The sequence below is a fragment of the Helicoverpa armigera genome, chromosome 15 (assembly GCF_030705265.1).
Source record: "Helicoverpa armigera isolate CAAS_96S chromosome 15, ASM3070526v1, whole genome shotgun sequence".
Classification (NCBI taxonomy): Eukaryota; Metazoa; Arthropoda; class Insecta; order Lepidoptera; family Noctuidae; genus Helicoverpa; species Helicoverpa armigera.
In genome coordinates, this window is record NC_087134.1 from 6979927 (window position 1) to 6995477 (window position 15551).

General features: G+C 36.8%; 1 protein-coding gene across 4 annotated transcripts; it reads left to right on the top strand.

The window, feature by feature from the left end:
• Positions 1-173: 173 nt before the first annotated feature.
• On the top strand, positions 174-15469 carry LOC110370548 (uncharacterized). Of its 4 annotated transcripts, none has more exons than XM_064037966.1 (6): positions 174-541; positions 1021-1199; positions 10626-10885; positions 11896-12132; positions 14263-14368; positions 14796-15469. In XM_064037966.1, the coding sequence occupies exons 1-6, from the start codon at positions 423-425 to the stop codon at positions 14816-14818; spliced, it is 924 nt and encodes a 307-aa protein (XP_063894036.1). In that variant the 5' UTR covers positions 174-422; the 3' UTR covers positions 14819-15469. The 4 variants fall into 4 exon arrangements, with proteins under 4 accessions (XP_063894036.1, XP_063894034.1, XP_063894035.1 ...); XM_064037964.1 differs by lacking the exons at positions 174-541; positions 1021-1199 and adding exons at positions 4620-4780; positions 6782-7282; XM_064037965.1 differs by lacking the exons at positions 174-541; positions 1021-1199 and adding exons at positions 4621-4780; positions 6785-7282.
• The last annotated feature ends 82 nt before the right edge of the window (positions 15470-15551 follow it).

Sequence of the window (15551 nt, forward strand, 5' to 3'; positions counted from 1 at the left end):
TTGATGTATAGTGTTTTCGTAATCCTTGTCGAAAACAATAAACATATAATTACAGAGAATAATTAAATCATAGAAGAAAAACAAATTATTTGAATAAACAAGACTGTTATTGACAATGTAGAGTTGAGAAGAATTACTTTGACTTTGACATATCCAATTTATCATTTCATATAATTTGCTCCAATTCTACGTAGTTTTAGCATGAATCTCTAAAGCAATAATACTACATATCCTATTATTAATTCCGATTTCCGAATTATAACCTTTGTTGCGGTAAGCTTTTGTATCTTCAGTCTTCAGTACTTACAAACTTTTCTAACCTTGAAGTGAATTTATGATTGCAAGTAAATAAATAGTGTGTGGTTATCTATCTGATGCATATCGCACATTAATAGTATGTGTTATATGAGCCGGAATATAAAATGTCTGCACCATCTAAAGTCAACAAGGAAAACTTCCGTCTTCTGGACTTGTCCAGTGACGAAGAGTCTGAAGATTTGCAGCTAGAAATCATTCCTAGCAGGAAGAAGAAAATCACAAGGTTTGTAACATTACAGTACTATAAATAGTTTAGTTTTAAACAGTTTATACCAAAGCATATATTTTAGAGTTGGTATATTCAAAAGAAATAACAAGCATGGTATCCACAAGGAGTGGAATACAATTATATATTTATGAAACAAAAGGATATAAGACATATCCACAGCCAATAATGATTTATTTTTAATCAACGTGTTATGGAGACACTACCTATGTTCTTTGAATAGATATGATTAATGGAACCAATTGTTTTGTAAAAAAAGCAGTTTCGTTACATATTACCTATATTCAAACTAAATCTTTACAAAGTAGAACTACACTAAAATGTATTTTTCGGTCTTTATAATGGGATAAATATTTGAGTAACAATCCTCATACAGATCTATATTCTAAGAGCAACTTTTTGATACAATATGATACAAGCTGGTCACCTAAAACTACATAAAACCTTCATGTTAACAAATTGTCTATGCTTTACAGACGTGAGCGCAGCAGAAGCTCTGCCCCAGCGGCTCTAGAACACAACATTGGTACAGAAGTACGATGTGCACTCCGCTGGGCTGTGAGAGGCACTCTCTTGCTGTGGCTGCTCATGTTAACATGGATTTGTGCTGCTCTCTATGACCAAGTTACTACAATGAGAGTGGAAATTGGACATGGTGAGTTTTTCTTAAAAATTTCTAGCAAATTGATATGTCATTATGATGACTGGAAATTTGTTCATATAATGAATTTAGTAAGATACCTTTTTCTTATTCAAAGCATAGAATCATTTCAAATCTGGCCTTAAGTCCGAGTCGGACTCGCACCATGTCCTGTTTTATTCTTTGGGAGCATTTTCATTTTGAATAACAGTTATTTATGTGGGGCTACATATTTTTTGGCAATAGGATATGACATATTATGGACTTATCAGGATAATGCTGCATGTCCTTCCCAAATATCAAAAATGATATCCTGTTTAACAATAAACTGCATAGTGTGCTAAATACATAGAAAAAAAAACAGTTTTGAATTTGGAACCAACAACAGTTGAGGAATATAATTACTGGTTAATGTTAGGGTCTTGATGCGCAAAAAATTGTTTACATCATTTTTACTAACAACTCACAAAAAAAATATAGATGGAGCTGTAAAAAAAGTTTCTGACAAAAAATGACTTGAGTGGTTCTTATATTTTTATTTACAATGTTATTGTTATTCTACAACAATAAGTTGTAGCTCTTATCAAAAAGTATTTACTACTATGCATATTTAAATAATGACCATGTCAAATACCTATGTATAAAGTTATAACACGCAGTAATAACATATGATAGGCGACTCGTAAAGTAAGACTTAAAGCGATATACATATCTTTTGTTTATATTATTTCTTCAAGGTATAAAAAAGTTATTTTTATAAATTGACACAAAAAAGGCTTTGTATTTTTTGTTGTTGTTTTAAACACGTATGTATATGTTACAGCCAAAGTGATTAAATATATATTATACATAATGACTGGCCATTGTATATAATACCCAAATTGACTAGAGAATGTGATAGATTAATCACTTTATCTGGGTCTAATTCATAATAGCTGGTCAAAGTTAGCCAAAGTAATAAATATGGTATAATCGTCTGACTACTTACTAATTCTTAGAAACGGCTCAAGTTATTATCGGCTCTTTTTATGATAAATCATGAACTGATTCCTCCCACTGTGGAAGAGCAGCGTGAGGGACTCAGAGAGCATGACCGTGAGCGTGCAGCGTGAGGTCAGACTGTTAGTGGCTTAAACCCACGCGTGGTCAACGCACACCGCCGAGACGGGTCCATGTCTCTCAGAACACAGAAGGCCGATAAGGCATCCGAACTCATCGCACAGGCCCACGTCAACGGTGGCTGGGAGTCGTCTCTCGACCACACAGAAGGAGACGATGGCATCCCAGTACCTCTCGCCCCGGATCTTGGCTTGAACCAGGGCCGGGTGCGAGAGGTCGCCGCTGCCGACTGCCTCGACGAGGACACGGCGGTGCCCTTTCCGGGCAGGGCACACTCCGGGCCGTCCGTACAGTGGCCCGAGCCACACTTCAAAGCGGGGACTTTTCGCTACTATTATGGGGTACACTGTGCTAACTAGCCTTTTTCGAATTATATTAAGGTCAGCTACCAGGCACTTTAGTTAGTTAACAAGAAAAATAATAATTACCTACTTGTTTTATTACATTATCTAAGTCTATGGAGATATTATTTAAAATTGCCAGTTAATGTGATTAATTCTGTGTCAATTATCACTTTATCCAAATTGAGTAGATATTATAAATAATAGCTAGATAATATGTATAATATGCGGACTTATTACTTTGGCTGTAACATATATAGATATATTAGTTGTGCCTCTCTGAGGAATTCAAAGGTCTCAAGGCAGTTGATGGCGTGAGGAATAAACGGACACGTAGCAATTGATACACACTAGTATTTAAATTAAAGTATCGGCGTTCTAATTGAAGGGAATCGGAGTTCTGCCCTGTGGGCAGTAAATAAAGAATAAGAAAAAAAAATCAAATTGTCTCTAATTACTTTAATTTTTTAATAATGAAAATGTTCAGTAGGTATCCAATACTGTTAAAAAAATGTTGTTATTACTCATCATAAAGAACCAGATTTCGTTACGAAAACTTAGCCATTATTCTTGCATTTTCATTCAAAAACTTCTCTGCATTTATACGCCAAAAGCAGTAAGCGTAGCAGTCACAAGATACACACGCGTCTAGCATGTCTACGGGCGTCTAGTAGCGCTCTAATTAATTTAAATTGTCATGACGATGTTGGCGTGTGTTTCGTTACTATTATTGTACGACACTACGAACATGCACTGTTTGTATTAAAACGTGTTTTACGCACGTAATCCTCTTCCATTCAGCCAAATGTGGCTTCTAAACCCTTTTTTATCCCTTCAGAACGTATGCCTTTGTTTCCTAAACGGTTATTGATTATATCGGTCTATAGAGCTTTTGTATAGAATCCATTAGGATACCAACTCCATACAGTGAATGGTGAAAGAAATATATAGGTACTGAATGTTGTAATGAACCGGTAAAGCTATTAAGATGCCTGTTACATTATTATCATTAAATTAATTATGATTGGTTATAAAATCAGGTGTGATGATAGTGGAATCATTCCCAACAATTTATTTTCACGTACAGTCTAACGAAAAAGAATATCGACTGTTCCAAAGTTGAATACGTGCGCCTAAACTGACCGAAAAAAAAATCTATGGAACGCCAACTCTGTCTGCACAGACGTAGGACTTTTATTAAAAAGCGTAGGACGTTCTCGCCCACGCACGGCTATTTTTATCTTTTAATGAAATACCAGAATTCAGGGAGACTGACAAACTCAAATAAAAATTAACAACATGAACAATTTTTTTAATGAAAATGGAACACGGGTTCCGCAATTCCGGACCAGTTCGGCCAAGTAATTAAATATTGTTCAATTTACAGCTACTGCGCTCTTGAGTAATTAATGTAGAACAAATTAGGACGCCGGTTACGCTGCCTTAGTAAACACGGAAGTCTAGTTGTGACTGGATACGGTAGCTAGGTACCTATTTATGTTTTGGTCTGTGCTGTCATTATCGTGTAGCTAGAGAATTGTAGTATAACATGATGAAAGGCGAAGGTATTTTTCGATTTAAGGTAAAACAAAAACAAGGAAAAAATGTTAAAAGTAGGGTTTGTTTGTTCTAGATTACTGACTGAATGAGGTCTCAATCTCAATGCGTCAACATTGCTACGATCTTGAACCTGAAAAACTAGACTGTCTGCAAAAACATCAAATAATATAGAAGAATAGGTCGCTTAAGATGATACCCATAAATGTTAAGCTAAAATATGTTTATAAAAATCTCCTTACTCGAAATGTCAAAAGTTTAATTTTGATCCTTCAAGAACAAAATCCATTTATGTTAATCTCAAAAGCTATCTCTTTCATGTATGTTTATACACTACGCATTTCTCATCCAGTATCTGTATATCTGATGCGGTGTTTTCTGTACGCATGCGTCGCCGCGCCTGGGTGACGTCACGGACAGTTCTGGCCCCTACGTCGCCCTGGACCCATGTTCCCTACACACGGTTCACAAATCCCCCTCACATTTTAGAAAATTTCCCGACCAGTTTTCGTGCTCCATTTAAAATTGTGTATTCCTTTCAAATTGTGTGGTGAAGTGTGAAATATTGACCAGTGTGCAGTGAGTAGGATATATTATGCTATACGCAGTTCTCCGTATGTTTGTTTGTCTATGTGTTTACAGTTGTAATTTCGAGTATCAACAATTGTTAATTAGATCAGTATCTTCCTATGCTTGTGTGATGCATCCTGTTGGTTAAATAAATAAGGATTTTAGTATTGTTTCGAATACAATGGTGTCGCGAGTCGCGGGCCCTCTGCGCATGCTCGGTTTTCATTCACCGCGTCCGGTCTGCTCGTAGGTCGATAATGCCACGGAGCCTCTCTAGTAAATAGTGTTATCACACCTCCTCTTCGTTGTTTTATCGTGGCTTATGACGTCACAAGTCAGTGCGCAAAAATAAGGTGTAATCATATTGTAGGCTTCCATTTTCTCCGTGGTTAGAGTTAAAACTTACAGCCTAGTCCATTTTTTCCGGTTTTTAAATTATTAGGGCTGATTGGTAGATTTAATTTAATACCTTTTTTATCATACATATTATGAATTATTGTGGCAATCATCATTTCGACTGATATATTATGATTATTATTTGCCTAAACAGAAAAAAATACTAGTTTTGAAGGCACCTTCACAGTATACATTAGGTACATACTTGTTTACAATTATGTTAATTATGTAAATAATAGTCGCCGACCATTGTATAAAAAGGTACTAATTTAAAAAATATTAAATGTTCTGTCTTCCTAAGCCAAACGGATATTATAATGAAACACATGATAAATAAGATAACACTTTAGTAAAAAACTTGAAGTCGATTTGTATTCCAGATACATTCATAAAATAGGTACATCACACATAAGCTAAAAACTATCCTTACCTAATCAAAACTTTTTTAATAGCTCTCTTACAAAATTAACAATCGATTTCTTATGCAAATCGATTCTCGATACGCAAGATCAAGGCCGCCTTCGACAATCGAGATACGTCTCGATCCGAGTCCAATGTCATCGTGTAAACGACCTTATACGTGCTCGAGCGAGATATTACGCCGGCCGTATTTCACGCGTATCGCGTCCAAGTCTAGACTAAGGTTTCAGTCTGGATCAGTGTGTCTCAAACTTTGAGCCGCCAAATCTATGAAGAAAATTTTTTATTTTGTGTTTTTAGCGGACAAGAAAGGGCAGAGGGCCATCTATCTGGCCTTCTGCCCTTTCTTGTCCGGAGATATGACAGGTAATGTGATTATCCTAAAATTAGGAGTAGGTAGGTAATCAGGAATGAAATAAATGCGAAATCTAATTATGCCTGTTCAAAATACGGTTCAAAAACTAGCTACTTATTTCAGTAAGTGTTTTGAAAAAAAATAGGTCGACATAAAAATTGTGTAATGAGACTGCAGCTGATGCCAACATTATCAGCTTTATCGAAAACAAGTAGGTATGGATAAATTACAAGAATAGACGATAAGAGCGAAAAGGTTGAGAACCAACGCTTCAGGGTAACAGACTAGTCCCAGAAGGAAACGACCAAACCCGGCCTAGGCGTCTAGGTTCCAACGTGATACGCTTAGAATTGTAAGCACTAATTTACATAACTTGAATATGTGATCAAACATAATCAATGTGATCATGATCACGTTCCCTCAGCCTTCTAATATCATACAATGAAGCTATTATTGCCATTGCGTCACTTTGTTTACTAAATCTGGACATATTTTTGTACGGCGTGACTATCAATTTTATTGATTAATTCGCTAAGAAATTGTACCAATGCTTTGTCAATTTTTTTCATCGTTTCTATTGCAGACTCATTTCTGATATCTAAGGTATTCGTGTTTAACATAATTCCCATATGTTTACATTTGCATTTTATCGGTCGTCGTGAATGAATCGTCACTGTGAAGCGATAAAATTAATCCTAGGATTCGTTTCACAAGCATAAGCGCGACTTCAGTATTGGAAAGTGTACAAACCGACTGTAAGCGCCTTGTAAACACACAGACAAACAGCAGTTGCAATTTACACAACATTGCACATGATTACACCTTGGACTTACTCTTAGCAGCCTGAGAAATAAGTAGACTACAAGCAAATCGTAATTTCATATTCATATGCTGAGTATCATTTACGGTCATTCGGCAAGTAGCCGCGGTGCGGATCACACGCGTCAGACCTTCCAAAGTTTTCGATCGTCTCAGGCGTGAAAGTGAGTGCGTGGTGCGGGTGTGTGCGGATGCGTTTGCGGTAGCGTTGTGGTGCGTTATGGAGAGTGCGGTGCACGCGGCCGTGCCGCTGCGGGTCGGCAAGAAGATGAGGAAGAGGCGGGAGCTGGATGCTCTGGTCGGGGGCGGCGGTTCCCGAGGAGGCCGGCTCCTGTCTGCGTCCAGTGATGAAGGGGAGCCCTGGGGCCGCCGCACGTCCCGCCGCCGTCGCTCCAGACCCTTCGTCCGCCTTGCCGCAGCCCTAGCTTTCTGCGTGTGTGTAGTGTCAGCAGCCACCGTCCTCTGGCTCTTCGTGGACGTGAGGAGACAGATTGCTTCGCTTCGCATTGAAATGGATAGAGGTTTGATCATAATTGATAATGCTATTGTGCAAGATTAATATGGTATCAATTAATAATGTTGAAAATGCCTTAACTAATGTAGAAGCTGCAGCAATTATGTCAATTGCTGAAACACTCGAAATTTCATAAGCCACTAGAAGCCGAACAGTACTAATCAAGCATTATTGGACTTTATACAGTAACGTTCTTTCAGCCTTGAAAATACAGACAATTGACATAATTAAGTTTGAAGGACAATGCTTTCTTAGGAAGCGCCTTCGAACTGCGTCAATACTTTTAATGATCATCTGTTTTAATGCACTTAGGAAAGTAGCACCAGTATATAGTAAGTAGGTACTTATCATTTTAGTGAAAGGTCCCTTTTAATATTAGACTCCTGAGCTGGGTGTCAAACAAATCGATCTTAATATCGCAACCACTGATATTGAAACTGGTATGAATAAAAGGAAGGATTTTGGAAAAAGCAATTCAACCTCCTAACAATTTTTACCATTTGATGTTTAATGAAAACACAGATAGAGTCATTCGTGTTAATATCACGGGTGAACGTCAAAGCGTGGGTAGAAACTCATCTCGTTATGTAAAGCCATTCGCGCGCTATTACTTGATTCTCATACAATGCTAATATTCAACAATGGAATCACACCTACGCTGTACGTCTATTTTGCATTCACAATTATCTTCCTTTCATAGTGCAGAGATAGTATTTACAATCAAAGTAATGTCTGTGTTATTTAAGTAGAAAATAATAACTCGTAACACCTACAATTATTATTTTAAAGACATCAATTTGCTAATTGATAAAGCACTCATTGTTGTGTGTTTGTTCTAACACGTTAGCCTGGATGTCAAAATAGAATAGTTATCAGGCTGTTGCAATTCATGAAGCAATCAATTACGCCAATGTGCCATTACTATTACTTAATTGATTGAAGTCTAATTGACTATCCTCGAACTGTATTTTTGTTTCTTATTCTATTCTAAAGTAGTGGTAGGTAATGGCAACACGATTTTGTGTCTAAATTCTCTCCTCTTAATAGGAGGTTGTATATGCCAAAATATGCACAAAGTGACCACCAGATTTCTAATTAAAATAGCTTAGCTCTTATATGCGTGTAAACAATACAATGGAATCCCACAAAGGACCAAGTATACGGTGCAGCATTTTATGCTTAGCTACTGACCGTATGAGTTGGGAGAACTATTCAGTTTATTTTTGAGACTGCAGTAAACCACACCGTTCATGTGTAGGTATATCTTATAAGAATGTAATGCTTCAGAAGAACTTTGTGGAAATTCATAATCACAATGTGGTGTACATTGCGTGTGCTGTATGTAGTGTCTACTTCAAAATGTACACTTTACAAGAAATTATAGCAATCTATGTGCCAGCCACACTAATCAACTTGCCTTGACATTGAATTGAGTTAAGTGGACAAACAAATAAGGAACTCACAGTACCTTTATGTCCATTTAATAAGTAATCGTTTAACTGTGACTTCCTGGTCAAAGGGTACAGGTTGCTTGGTAAATATACCAGTTGTTATGTTTACTACTCACGAGGCGTAAAAAGCATGTACTTAAAACGAGACTACGATCAATAAATGTAAGGTCATATCGGTACCTAATATAATACCTTGCGGTAAACCTCTTATAATCTTGTGCGGAAACACTGAGGAAAACATTATCCTACATAGTAATGAAGTGGTTTGAAATACATGAGAAAGCTTTGCCTATAAATTATACCAAGAAGGTTCTTTGTTGCATTTAACCTTCCTATTCTCGGTGCATACTTGTATCGAACGAGATTGAAAGGTCTTCATAAGCTTATCCTATTAAAATAAACTACGGGATCTGTCATCCACAACGTAATATTTCCATCATTTGCTTCTCTTGCTAAAAGAGCAAACATAAGATTGTTTATTCGGATAATTAATGATTTTAAGTTAAACAATGACACACAGTACCAATAATGACATCACTATCACGCTTCCTTTAAAACAAGAGTATTTTCATGTCCTAAATTAATTATAAGCAAACAAATCTTTAGCATTATCAACAGCCTATTGTCTTCATATTGTTTACAAACTATGCTATTTCCATCAACTATTTCAATGAACTGAATTGTATTTAAATTATAGCATGTTGGTTCGTTTATTCTTATTATTATTCATTACAATTACTGTAATAACAAAGCCACATGGCCATTGGAAAGTATTTACCCTCGGGCCGCCTTAGTTCCATTACTTTTGTTATGCGTGACGGCGTCAAAGTCAACAAGTATACAAATTATGGATTACTATGTATGTATAGTCATGTTACACTACATGGAATTAGTTATTTGTTGTCTGCCCCATACTGGGAACGACGAAGAATTTTCGCGTGAATTTCATATTACACTGCTTTAAAAGGGATTCCTAAAGTGCCTTCCTTTTAGTAGCGGATTTGTGGAATTTACGCCTGAGTTTTACGTTGAAATTACAAGCAGAATTTGGGTCCAAAAGTTAATCGACTATAAATAAACACTCAGGTATAAAGTTATTTTTATCTGAGAAGTAGGTTATCTGAGTTGGTCAAAGTTCTCAATAAAACTGTCAGATTTATTATCTCTAAATCCCAAATACGAAAACTATTGGATCATTGATTTCGAAGTTCTGATTCGGATATAAGATTTGGTGTCTTGATACCAGGAATGTTATCAATGTTGTTAAAAAACTTTTCCTTTTCGGCGGAGTTCCGTCCAGAACTCAACTGTTTATTGGACTGACTACTTGAACTATGAAACAACATATTACTCTATTTCTCATAATAATCACCAGCACCACATTGCTTGAACATCCAAGATTTAAGCCTAAACCCTATTCCACATTTCTCGGAAACGCATTAACCCTTTGAAACGCGAGTTGTTGCCAATGACTGCCAATCTCACACATGCGAGGAACATTAAGACTAAAGACGGTCGCATCCTCCTGACGCACGTTTCCGTCAACCCGGTATGCTGTTTAACGATGTACAGCTGAACCATATTGTTTTTATTAATCTTTAGTTGCTGCGATAAAAATAACTTGTGTTGGTTACGTTGGAAGATAATTGTCGATACTAGAATTGTTCTGTGTGTGCTATGTGTTTTTTTTAATACTGTCTTAAAATATCTAACTTTTTTCCTCCACAAAAAGGTACAAATAAGAGGCTGCAAAACATTATTTATTTACCAAGTTAGGCAGAATACAAGAAAATAATAAAGATGATGATGATGACTTATTTCTATCTAAACCAGTTACTAAAAAACTTGATAATCCTCTGTCTCAACCTACAAATAACGTCATGCAACCTTCTTCCACAGTATCAAGAAGCAGCAACAGCGTAGACGACGCGTTACAAGTATGCCACACAACCGCCAAGGAGTTGCGCGCGAACGCCAGCGCTTTGAGCGAGAAATTCGCACAGTTAGACTTGGAGCACAAAGAACTGAGCCAGCGGGTTGCTCAGGCGGCCCAGGACTTGGCTGTGGTGTCCAACCAGCTGTCTGCTGCCCCCAAGCTAGCTGACACGCCGCGAAGACTTGCCGAACTGCAGCGGACTGTCGCAACTTTTGGTTCACAGGTACAGTGTCTATGAAGTCTGGTGGCTGTTTCCAATATTCTATTACAATTTTTACATTAGCCTTTACAAGTTATATCAAATTCCTGTCTGTAATAAAAAAAACAACAGATAAAATGTTTTGAACGGTGTTTACAATACCTTGTAAAGTTTTCAGTGTTATGTTTGATCAATGCTATTTAGTAACCTTGTTCAAAAGAAATTGGAATAAGTCAAGACAGTTATAAAAGAATTTATTGTTATGTGTCAATAATCCATCATTAAGAAAGTACATTTCGCAACATAAAAAAATATAGTTATGTACTGTTAGGTCAGATAAACTGCCGTATAAGCACTATTAAGATAAAAGTGTCTGATCATGTGCTGTTGTTATTTAGGTCATATATTTATCTCTTCGGTATCTCGTTGTAACGATGACAGCCTATTGTGTGTTAAACTGTATAATCTTCAGTTATCAATGTCAACATTAGTAATAGCTGTAATCTATTTTCTTTGTACTTAGTATGAGTGGGATTTGTTCCTTTGTTGTCTGTGAAAGTAAAGCAGCTATAAGCCGTAAAACGCTGTTGAACTTAAGTACTGATTTATTGAGGTATCAACTTGGTGCATAAAACAATATACCAGTTGTAAGCCCTCCATTTTTGTTTTGGCATTGCCTGCATATCAATCAATTATCAAAAGTTAATTTAGAAAAATCTGACCACTAAAAGGAGAACATTCATTTCGTACCCAAAACTGAAAGTGCCGGCCAGAAGAAAAAAATAGTAGATTCTTGTAGAAAGTAATGCCCTGAAGATTTTTTACTATTACAAGAATTGTCTACAATTAACCCCCAGGCTGCTATTTGACTTTGAAAATACTAAAAAATCCCACAATGTTTGGAGCAATGTTCGAGACTTGAATGATCTCCTTTGCTCATTGAATAAAGTATGTGCAGCTAAAAAATACTAACATCCAAATTGAGCATCTCCTTCTTTTCTGCAATCAGGTAAAAATGATCCCTCTATTTCCAGATCAACGGTTTCGACAGTTCAATAAGTTCGACCCACAAGCAGGCCTTAGCCGCGGTAGCAGGGGTCGAGGAAATACGGACACTTCTGCATCAGCTCGATGCGAAGGCCAACGAAACAATAGCCAACGTCACCGCCAACACGAAGAGAGACGAGGATCTCCGAAGTGACGTCGGCTCGCTTAATACCACGCTCACGAGTAAAATTGAGGCCTTGCAGATCAGGATACAGGAAATATCCGTAAGTTTTACACTCTTCATACATAATTATACCTAGGTCTCCTTAAAAGGAAAATTGAGTACCCACTGAAGTTATTAATGCAGATATTTCCGGAACATTTTGGCGCCTTTATTCTTCATACATGCCTCATCATCTGCTTAGTCTTTTTAACTATGTTGGGGTCGGCTTCTAACCTAACCGGGTGCGGCTGAGAATCAGTGTTTTCCAAGGAGCGACTGCCTATCTGATTTCCTCGACCCAGTTACCCGTTCAACCCAATACCCCTTGGTAAGACTGGTTGTCAGACTTTCTTGCTTCTGACTACCGTAACGACTGCCAATGATGTTTAAATGGCAGCCGGGACCAACAGTTTATCGTGCCCTCGGAAATGCATACATACATATTCCTCGGTTTCCTTAATAGGAAAATTAAGTACTGAAGTTATCAGTGCAGATGTTTCCGGAACATTTTGGCGCCTTGAGTTCAATGCGACTGATTTACATTGAATAAAGGTGAATAGTTTAGTAGAGTAACCGAAAATGACGTACGTGACGTTTTTGATTTGTGTGGAACTTAAAGTACTTACATGACAATATAATGTACGTATGTATGGAGTTGAGTTTTATTACTTAGTAAGTGGTTTCAGTTTTCATGTTAAAAGAAGTGTCGATTGCAACAAAACATGTCGGCATGATCTTGGATACACTTTGCATACGTATAAAAATAATAGGTTTAATTTCATTAATTATGTATGATTGATAAACATTAAATGGCAAAGCAATCAGTATTTTTTTATAATTCACAAATAAATTGCCATTTCACATACTTCAGACCTCATACCCCACATATGTGCCTAATTAAATTCAATATTAACTAATGACAAAAGTAATTAAGTGTGACGTGGTTGATTAAAATCAGCACAATTTGATAATACCTAAGTGCTATTGTTTTTATCAGACCACCTAATATGTAATTGGTAAATTATTAATCATATACATATAAGCAGATAATGAATGAAGACCGCAAGTCTGAAGAACTTGCCATTAAATGATCACTCTTAATACTTAAAAAAATTTTAGTTTGTCACCAGCTTTAAGCAACTGGCTAATTTGATGACTTACAAAACCACATCACTGATTATGCCGTCAAGCAACGTACAATTTCTCTCTTTGTAATTAAGAAATTAAAGGCACATGAGAACTCTCATAGATAGCCAATAACGTCATACATCTTCCATGTCTTTCACTTGTTTATTGTTTTTTGGCAGGGGGAAAATAAATCCTCATGGACTTCCCTCCACCTGGGGTCGGTGGAGGGGGTGTGCCGGACTCTTACCGGCTAAAAACCCACCCAGTGTTACCTTCTATTACCTATTTTCGAGGGCACGGGTATCGCCAAAGCATTCTTGTGATATATTAATTTATCACAAAATGTGTGACAAGGCATGCGTTGATTCCAATTTATTCACAGTTTGATTTATTGTTATGTTTTTTATGTACCTACGTAGTTTTTACCTAGCATAAAATGTAAAGCTAGACTGTTTCTTATACTATATTTTTTACCTAGACTATTCTCGAGGCTCTTATCGGAACTCGTACAATAGTACGTTCACAGTAAAATTCCCTATCTTTGATCTACGTCCATTATTGAGATTATAAGATTCTAGAACGATTGTACGATTATGAAGTATCGTTTATCAATACGATTTTATTATATTTTGTACCTCTATTTATAATAAGGCAGGTCATTTGTCTTGCTTTTTTATCACTATTTTGTTGACATTATATTTAATTGGGAAAATGATGAGATACAATGCAAAATTAAAATAGCCTTGTTTCAGAAACGATTTCTCAGTCTGGAATTATATGAATTTCTGATTAATAGAAGATAGCGGCCGTACTGATTTTAATACTATTTGACTTAAAGGAAGGTGGAAATGGTGATATACATCATCTGCCTAGCCTTTCCCGACTATGTTCGGGTCGGCTTTCAGCCTAACCGAATGCAGCTAAGTTTTACATGGAGCGACTGCCTAACTGATCTCTATATCCCAGTTACCCAGTCAACCCGATACAATATTAAACCCTGATGTACATAGAATAGTCTTATCGATACGGCAATCAATAATCTTACTGTTTATTTAATTTCCAGAAGCCAGTGAGCACAGTGCCGCCGACTGTACCGACGGCAGCTACGGCGGGCAGCACGGCGGCCGTCGTTAATGCTACCTCTACCACCACGACCTCGGTACCGCCAGGTAAACTATCCATACTTAATAAACACTTACTGTTACGCCTATCCATGAAGTTTTTTGCCGGTTCTTCTCCATGAGACCGACTCTTTGGTTTGCAACTTGACTTTTCGAAAGAGCTTTTATACTTAGGCCTATTTGAAATAAAAAATGTTGCGTTGACTTTCTCAATCCTATTCCTTGAGAGAGGAGGCCTGTGCCCAGCAGTGGAACGATAAAAAGGCTGTAACTGACGTTGACTTTGATAGTTTGGTGTATATTAAGTTTATTAATGATAATGAAATCAAATGTCTAATAAAGGATATGAGACTGAGTATGTGCATTGAGAAAAAGTGGCCAATGCCTTTATAAAACAAGACTTTAAAATCACTCTCTTTTTTTTATATATTTCTGTACGTGTATTGTTTGTATTATATGTTTTTTTTGGTTACAGGGAAGCCTGCTGTGCTGCAATGAGGCATACTCAAAGCCGTCATTCCTCCAAACTCGTGAACCGAAGTCGGATGACGAGAGAAACGCTCAGTCTTGATCTCAATACGTCCACACGACAAATATACACACGTAGACGTAACCGAGAGACGGAACGAATACCCTCCAAGTATAATAAGCATAGCCCTGTCGCCGTCGACGACCAAACCTTCGACAGGACGCGAAATGACTCGGCCATACACTACAGTCAATATTTTTACAACAATTTTATTTAAGTCACCCTGTATATAATACCTGTACCCTTTTCTTGACATTCTAATTTTGATTTTATTATAAAGTTCCCTGTTTAGTGTTCGTACTTATAAATGCGCGTTTTAATTGACTTGGTATAGACTATTATTTGACGGATGTATTAATTTTATTTATATGGACAGTAATTTTAGTTTGTAATTATTTGTGAACGTCTTTTATGAGATGTGTCAACGAAATAGTGATGTGAGATACACTAATGCAATATCGGCGAGTGAGAATTTCAGATACATTGTAAATATTTAATTGTAATTTAGTTTAATGAGCGTAGTTATACACACGCGAACGCACTGTGTGTCATGTTGTCGGTACGAGTGTGAGTTTTATTACTTGTAATAAATTATTGTTAATAGATCAGTTATTATTACACAGTTTTGTTTTATTTGTCTCTCAAATCTGGCCTTCTATTATAATTTACACTAGGCAATAAAGTCGTTTCCGACTGAGACTG